Source organism: Syzygium oleosum, unplaced genomic scaffold, assembly GCF_021117445.2.
Source record: "Syzygium oleosum isolate NSW1041296 unplaced genomic scaffold, Sole_v2.1 Sole_v2.07, whole genome shotgun sequence".
NCBI classification, from domain to species: Eukaryota; Viridiplantae; Streptophyta; class Magnoliopsida; order Myrtales; family Myrtaceae; genus Syzygium; species Syzygium oleosum.
This window is the reverse complement of record NW_026607491.1, coordinates 5765464-5774098: the sequence shown is the minus strand read 5'-3', so window position 1 is coordinate 5774098 and position 8635 is coordinate 5765464. Positions and strand designations below refer to the sequence as shown.

Genomic DNA, 8635 nt, shown 5'->3' with positions numbered 1-8635 from the left:
TTTTTCTTCCATTATCCTATTGACTCGATTATTTTATCAACAAAAAGCTCGAGATCCAATTTCTTTGAAATGTGGTCAAGCTTATCTGATAATTCCGTGATAAAACATCACGTGCATGCGTCACAAATGTGCTTGACTAGGATACCCTCCGTGGTAATATGACTCCATGGTGGCTCTGACCAGGCTACGTGGCGTAGCTAGGCCCGGCGCCATATGTATTTCCAATACGTCGTCATTGGCGGTGACGAATATCTACCATATGGCATTTTGTTCACCTCCATGTTGACTACATTACTTTCCTCTTTTTTTTTCCTCTGCCTCCATTGCTAGCGGCAGCGGGGACTTGTCCTTCTTGTTGGTCGCGGCTTTTTTCTTGGATGGACCACTTTCACGCTCTGCTTGAACTTGTCTTTAAGATACGGCACGAACCCATTCTACTCCATCGTGTCCTTTGATGTGACTAGATCTTTGGCTTCGTCTACGGTCACCGATTCTACTCCTGCGTAAAACGACGTTGTCTCATGATTCAGACAAATTTACCTTGTCTAATTGACTTGATTATTTTATCAACGAAAAACTCGCAATCCAATCTCTTTGAAATGTGATTTGATTTTACATTGATGACCGCAGTCACTCGATTGTCAAAAATATAATTTTCAAGCTAATCGAACATTATATTCACCTATTATTCGGGATTATCTGATCTTATATATGTACCTGTGAAGAGAAAAAGTGCCATGGCAAAGTGATTGTGTTAAGGTTTCAAAGACGAAGAGAGAAAACCATGGAAAAGAAAAATGAGGTGCACTGGAGAAAAGTGCCATGCAGAGTGATTGAGCTGTTAAGTTATGAAGAGAGAAAATGATAGAAAATGCCATGTTTGTTGTTGACCAAAATTTGACTATTGATAACTTTTTCATCCATTATCTAATTGATTCGATTATTTTATCAACGGGAAGCTCGCAATCCAATCTAATCCCGAAATGCTCGGATTGGATTACGTACAGCAATATGACTATACTTGTTTTTTTTTTTTGTGGCCTTGTGGTTTGGTCCAAGATGAAAGATTCAAGAATGGTAAAATAAAAAAGGGCATAATTGGCTCAGACTTACATAGATAAAAGAATGCGGATTAGAGGCAGTCCATTTATGAGCAACTGCATTTTTCCATGCATATCAAACTCAATGACCTCATAACAACAATTTCTAGGATAAAGATTAAAAGAAAATTTCATATGAAAATAGTGCCAATCCATATGAAGAGGATCCCATTCGCGATAGCTGCGACATCTCTAATCTTTTGTCTCCTGCGGTTTGGATATTCCTGTCCATAGCAACTTCACGCCCTGCTAGAGAGGACTTCCTCTTTTTATTGCCAGCACAAATGATAATGGGCTTAAGTTGTCTTTTCATTTCTTTGATCACTTCGTTGGCGGGACTCAGCTCATCCCTTACCTTCGTCGTGAAGATTTGGAATTGACATATTATTTGGAAGGGGAGAAGAAGCGAATATGAGAAGATTTGGTAGCTTTGGTTCATGCGGAGTTTAGGAAATAGCGGGTTACAGGTTCCTGTTTTGGAGACAATAGTTCTGGTGTCTATTGGGGCCTATGTGATGAAGAAGACACTGCCTGGTTTTGTACTAGAGAAATGTGCCATTCCTCATTATTGTAATGTGAATTCATGCTACTTTTTCCATTGTAATGTAGTCGACTTTTCCGTAGTTGCTAGATTATAGCTTCTCATGATCGAAAAGCACCAGTTTCACAAGTTCTTATCATATTTTAGGATAGGCAAAACTGTTGCTGAAATCAATATTACTTTTGTTGTGCTTTAGAAAGATTAGAGAAACAAACACAATTGAATTTGCTTTATGGATGATTTTTTTCATTCTTTTTTGGCCATACCACACAAGCAAGGACTTTAAAAATATTTGTGCGCTTGCAAGTCTTATTCCTTGGATGCTCCTAGCTGTTTAGAGATGACTTGGAATCTCATGAGACTATATGGAGGTACATTATTATCACAGGTTCGCCATCGCGCGAAAAGGTTTGTTAATTTATCGATAATGATAACTTTCTAAGAATGGTTAGTCATAGTTAACATTGGTAATTTGACAGAGGTGATGGAGGACTTCCCTCTGTTTTTTGGATTGGTAGATGAAAGGACATTCCTTAGAACAGGATTTAAGCTTTTAAGTCTCAACTTGTTCATTATCATGAACAGAAACTCAACGAGGACCTTTCCGGGGTGTGTGATCATGAAACTCCACAGTGACGAGTAAACCTTTTCCATCTATTGGATTAGACCCTAGGAGCACCAGTAACCGTGGGCGAACAATTGAGAGAGAGGAAGCAAGTCCCGTTGCGATGTCCCGTCGCCGCCTAACCAGAGTTACTTCAGAGAGAGAGAGGGGGTGAAGGTCAATGTTTGGTAAAAGTAGAAACTATTTTAAACACAAAAGGTTCAGGAATAATTTGAAAACTCGAGTAATTATACAAAGATTATGGGTGATATTATCCTATTATCTGTAGCTCAAATAAGGGTTATAATTCATTAATATGGTATTGATAGGATGAAATCAAATCAAAACTCGGATAGTACCTATAGCATCGAGAAGATGTTATCTTGCTCAAATAGATAAAAAAAAATGTAAGGTATGTAAAAGAAAATAGAGTGAAAATAAATAATATTGTCTAAATTGCTCGAACAAAGGGAGGTTGTCTATTATAATAAGTGGTCTTTCAACCGCCATTACCATAGTCGTGTAAAATTTATGCTTCTTAGGGTGCTTTTGTTTTGGTGAAAGTATTTTCCCGAAAAGTGTTTTCTGGATTTTCATCCGTTTGGTTCTTCAAAGATGATTTGGTCAACGGAAAATACTTTCCGGTCTACACAAATATCATGTTTAATTTTAGGAAAGCGAATTATCTTATCTAATAAGGTGAAAACACTTTCCGAAATTGCTTGTCTTGAATATGTTAATATTTCTTTTCTTTTCTTTCTTTCTTTTTCTTTTCTTTTCTTTTTCTTTTCTTTCTAAGAAGGAAAACATTCAAGTATTATTTTTTCTTAATAAAAATAATTTAAAAATAACAAATAATTTAAAAAATACAAAATTTTTTGATAATTTTCACGATGAGATTTTTCTCACCAATCAACTGAAAATACTTTCCGAGTCTTTTTTAGGTTTTAGCCAAACATCGAAAAATGAACTCATTTTCCTGAAAAGTATTTCCAGAAATGGTACATTTTTCGCGAAACAAACGCACCCTTATTTTGTAATCTTAGATTTGCATTAGATCTGATCATCATGGCAATCGCTCTCCCCAGACACTCCCCTTTCTGTAGATGGATATAGGATTTTCACCTTTTAATAATTTTATTTATCCGATCCTTTTTCTTTATTTTTTATTCAATTATATCATATATTAAGAACTTATCCATATTGCATAAATTCAAGATTACAAGAAAATGTGAGCCAAATATGAAAGTTAGAGCATACTCCTACGAAACTTTAGATCAAAGCGATGTGGTTTTAGAAATAGACTATGTAAAATGTATGGAATCGTTAAAAAAATTCATAGTCAACGAGAAAAACCTTTTACACATTCATCATTTTACTCGACACATTTATGTAGAGAGAATTGTTTAATCGAATTCGTCCGCATGCCAATCACCTATATCATCTTTTATGCATACGGAATATTCAATGAAAATTTAAAATTAGATATTCTTTTTTTTTTATATTTATTAGATTCACGAGCCAGTGTAAAGTTTTTTTTTTTTTACACATATTCATCGCTGGTTGAACGACACGTGAACGAATTTAGTTGTGAGATTATTTTGAAGTACCGCGTGTTATAATATCCAACGATAAATATGCAGAAACATTCTTACCACAAAAATTGAACCTAATAAAAATCCATTATTTTTTAACCGCGATTAAAAAAAAGAAAAAAAAAAGAAAGAGCTGAAGGTGAAATTCCTCTTTTGCCATTTTGATCCCCGCGGCCACGAGCCAGAGCAATCATGGCGAAGCAGTAACGGATCTTGATTTCGTCCCCGTCTCTCTCTGCAGCCTCCTCCGTCGAAGCTCATTGCCCAGCTTCACCTCCTGCAGTTTCCCCTCTCTCTCTCCCTCCGATGAGACGCTAGGGTTTCCTGAGCTCTCTCCCGCCGGCCACCATGTCCGCCGACAAGCCGCCGCTGAAGCCCCTCTCCCCGCAGGAGTGGGAGTCCCTGATCGAAGACTTCCAGCACGGCCGCGAGACCTGGACCTCCGCCCACCCCGCCGCCTCCGTCGCCGACCTCGCCGTCTCCTCCCTCCTCCGGCGGGACCTCCCCCTCGCCCTCAAGCACTCCCTCCTCGTCTTCCTCGAGGAGTTCGCCGACGCTCTCTTCGTCCCCGCCTCCCGGGCCCAGCTCCTGGGCCGCCTCGTGGAGGCCCTCCGCTCCGTCGTCCAGTCGCCGCTCGATCCGGCCTTCGCCACGTACGCGCTCAAGGAGCAGGTGATGGTGTCCACCGCCTCGATCTTCGTCTCCGTGGTGGACGGTTTGGGCGGCGAGGAGCAGTGCGCTCGCGACCTCGCGAGCTTGGTCGAATTGCTGCTGGCCATCGTCAATCGGCCGAATCACGGGCCGGACCGGCAGACGAGGGCGGTGGCCTGCGAGTGCTTGAGGCAGTTGGAGAGGAATTGGCCTTGCTTGTTGGCCGAGATCGCAGGGCACCTGTGGAGCTTGTGTCAGAGCGAGCGCACGCACGCGTCGCAGAGCTACATTCTGCTCTTCGCTCAGGTAATCCACGATATCGTGACTCGTAAGGTCGACGTGTCGATCTTGAACACTTCGGTCCCTTTGGTTCCGTTTAACTTGCCTCAATGGGTGTTGGGTCCGACAAGGGAGGTTTCGGCTTTGAATTACAAGGAACTGAGGAGGGCCATGGCGTTTTTGCTTGAATGGCCGCAAATTCTCACCCCTTGTGGGATGATGGAGTTTATGCATATGATAATACCCGTGGCGGTTGCTTTGGAGTTGCAGGCTTCAATGTTGAAGGTCCAGTTCTTCAGCATGATTTATTCCTATGATCCTGTGCTTTGCCACATGGTTCTGATGTTGTATTTACGTTTCTTAGATGCTTTTGATGGACAAGAGCATAAAATTGCTCGTCGGCTTGTCTCAGTTTCAAGGGAAGCACAAGGTCATCCGGTGTTTCGGATGCTTGCCCTTCATTGGTTATTGGGATTTTTCAGTGGCATGTCGAATCGTGTAGTTGAGAGAAAGAACATGGTTGTTGATATGGCTTCAAGCTTCTATCCAACTGTTTTTGATCCTCTTGCTGTGAAGGCACTGAAGCTCGACCTTCTTGCCTTGTGCTCATTGTGTCTTGGAAGCCAAAATTCTGAGGATGTCTCGCAAGCGGATTCATTGTCTGTGGTGAAACTATTCAAGGATGGTCTTGTCTCTGTATCTGCTTTTAAATGGATGCCTCCATGGAGCACAGAAACTGCGGTGGCATTTCGCACCTTGTATAATTTCTTAATAGGCACGCTCTCCCTTTCCGTCGATGATTCCATCAAAGCGAAAATGCTTTTGGAATCCACGATCTTCCGTTTTTTGCAGGTAATGTAATGCTTCAGATTTCCCACTTCATCCCATTTCTTCCTTTCTTTGTGTTATGGCCATACTCTGCCTCTACGTCTGTTTATCGTGCATCACTCATATAAGCTGGATTTCATATGACAGGTTTATATTAAAGATAATTTCAAGCATTTGCATAGGAAAAACTAAAAGGGAAAACAAAACCTCAAGCGGATGCCTGTTGTTACTACTTGAGAGAGGTCAATTTTATGAGATGATTTTTATCTTTCATAGCAGTATATCACTAATTGCCTGAAAGAATGCATATTTAATGGAACTTTCTTCTCTTGGAGATGACGATGCTTGTGCTTGAAAGGAATTTTGAAACATTTAATAAATTGCGGCTTCTAGTTTCAGAAAAAAACTACGACCTTAGAATATACGCTCTACGAAGTATTTTTCCTTCTTTAAAAAGGGACCAATAACATACTGAGTTATTCTCTTTCTAGAGTTTTGGTTTTGAGGCTGCTAATTCTAGTGCTTTGCATGCACTACCGAGTCAGTTACAGGTAGTGAATGGGATTGCTTGGTGGTTGTAAAGTGAAGATGATTCATGAGTTTAAGATATATGAATTATGAATAACTATTTGTATTAGCAATACTTCAATACAGTGTTTGATTTAATATTGTCAATCTTCCTTTGATTTTTTTTCTTACTCCATCCCCTTTGGACATCATACTATCGCACAATGATGGCAAGTTTTCATCCAAGCGAGGTGTTTTCACATTGTTTTAATGCTTTCTCATATTTTAGGGGATGATCGTGGAGATGACTATGGAGTTTCAGCAGTTAGTTCCCACTATCGTTTCCTTCGTCAACAGATTCTTGGGCTGTAATAAGCACTGTTGGTTGGGAGAGCGACTGCTCCAGACACTAGATGAGCGTTTGCTTCCAAAAGTCAGTGTAGATTATAAACTAGTCGCCTACTTTGCGATATTTGATAAAATTGCTGGAAATATCACGATCCCCCCTCGTGGACTTCTAGAACTTCTTACCAACTTAGTCATTTTCCTTGTCAAGAAACATGGCCCCGACACTGGCTTAAGATCTTGGTCACAAGGAATTAAGGTTCTTGGAATATGTAGGACAATGATGATGCATCACCACAGTTCTAGATTGTTCCTCAGACTATCTCGTCTCCTTGCATCTACCTGCCTTTACTTCCCTGATTTGGAGGTTCGTGATAATGCAAGGTATGGGGATAAAAAAAAGATGCATTCTTTTCCTTTTCTGTGCTTCCAGCTCAATCAGTTTTGTTTACTGTACCGTGTGTCATAAAATTGGGTGTGGGATCGATACATGTTATTTTCATGTTCTTAACTTCATCCAATACATGTTGGGCTCATGGTCCTATGGGCATTGTGCAGGATCTATCTAAGAATGTTGGTATGCGTACCTGGTAAGAAGCTCAGAGAACTGCTGAAACTTGGGGAGCAGCTACCTACCATGACTCCATCTGGAGAATCTGACACATTTTTCAATGTGCAGGCTCCAAGACTCCCTCATGACCCTAGGAAATCTAGAAATATCTCTGCTTACGTACACCTTGAGCGTGTGGTACCTTTACTTGTAAAACAATCGTGGTCATTGTCTTTGGCTAATTTGGGTTTTGGAAATGCAAAGGCTGAGTCTATAGTAGGCATTAAGGATAGCGAACCAAAATTTGATGATGCAGTGATTGGCATCACTTCTGATGAACCAATTTCTTCTGAAAGCTTAAACGTCGAACAACAGCTGGAACCACTACGGGTTATGGATGCCAAGATTTCGGAAATGTTAGGAACTCTGAGGAGGCATTTCTCAAGTATTCCTGATTTTAGACATATGCCGGGGATTAAGGTCAAAATCTCATGTTGTTTGAGATTTGAATCTGATCCCTTCAGTCGGATATGGGGATTTAGTTCTCCTTCAGATAATCCAAATGCAGCGGATGCACTTCCAGCAATATATGCGACTGTACTCAAGTTTTCTTCTTCAGCACCATATGGGTCTATTCCACTATTTCGCATACCATTCCTTCTTGGAGAGCCTCCAAAGAAAAATGATTCTTCTGTCCAGAAAGTTAACTCAGATGTTCATGCTGTAGAAAATGGTGCCCATGAAGATGATAGCTTTAGAGCTTCTGTTACAATAGAATTAGAACCTCGAGAACCGACTCCCGGGATGGTGGATGTTTTTCTTGAAACTAATTCGGCCAATGGTCAAATCATTCGGGGACAGCTGCATAGTATCTCTGTGGGCATAGAAGACATGTTTCTCAAGGCTATTACCCCATCTGACATCCCCGACAGCTCAGTTCCTCTTTATTACTCTGACTTGTTCACATCCCTCTGGGAGGCATGTGACGGTTCTTCCAACTTTGGACGGGAGACCTTTCCTCTGAAAGGAGGTAAAGGCGTCGCTGCAATCAGTGGAACCCGATCAGTCAAGCTACTGGAGGTCCCTGCATCCTCTATGATCCAATCCACTGAACGGTACCTCGCTCCTTTTGTTGTAAAAGTAACCGGAGAACCGCTTTCAGATCTTGTGAAAGACGGCGGAGTTATTAAAGATATCATCTGGAAGGATTCTGTTCTGGATATTTCCGATGACGCTACCCTTGCAAGTGTCAATTTTGAGGGTCCACTTCAACTCAAGTACACTGATGAGGAGGATGACAGGGAAACCTATGCCAACTATACCAGCAGAAACATGGGCTGCATCCATATCCTCATATTTCTTCCACCAAGGTACCATCTTCTTTTGCAAATGGAAGTATCTGATGCTTCGACTTTGGTTAGAATAAGAACTGACCACTGGCCATGCCTGGCTTACATTGATGATTATTTGGAAGCTCTCTATTTGGCGTAGGAGAAGTTTTGTCCTAATGGCGAGTTCGTCTAGATTCTTGATGACTCTACTTTGTGCCACTGTAAGATAATCCGCCTGTTGTTGTAAATGCTCTCTCCCAATTTTTTCGTTCCTTAATTTAAAAGAAAGGAGGGTTTTTGGTCT

The 8635-nt window shown here is 41.0% G+C and overlaps 1 protein-coding gene across 1 annotated transcript; it reads left to right on the top strand.

Annotated features, from left to right (window-relative positions):
- Positions 1-4027: 4027 nt before the first annotated feature.
- LOC115675418 (uncharacterized) lies at positions 4028-8634 on the top strand. The gene is made up of 3 exons (XM_030598059.2): positions 4028-5622; positions 6395-6834; positions 7009-8634. Exons 1-3 carry the CDS (start codon positions 4189-4191, stop codon positions 8489-8491), a joined length of 3357 nt encoding a protein of 1118 aa, XP_030453919.1. The 5' UTR covers positions 4028-4188; the 3' UTR covers positions 8492-8634.
- The last annotated feature ends 1 nt before the right edge of the window (position 8635 follows it).

What these genes read in the sequence shown, in the direction of transcription:
- LOC115675418 (XM_030598059.2), top strand. Translation starts at nt 4,189, where the DNA reads ATGTCCGCCGACAAGCCGCCGCTGAAGCCCCTCTCCCCGCAGGAGTGG. An exon ending in CGATCTTCCGTTTTTTGCAG is followed by an intron (nt 5,623 to 6,394) that starts GTAATGTAATGC and finishes CTCATATTTTAG; the next exon opens with GGGATGATCGTGGAGATGAC. An exon ending in GAGGTTCGTGATAATGCAAG is followed by an intron (nt 6,835 to 7,008) that starts GTATGGGGATAA and finishes GGCATTGTGCAG; the next exon opens with GATCTATCTAAGAATGTTGG.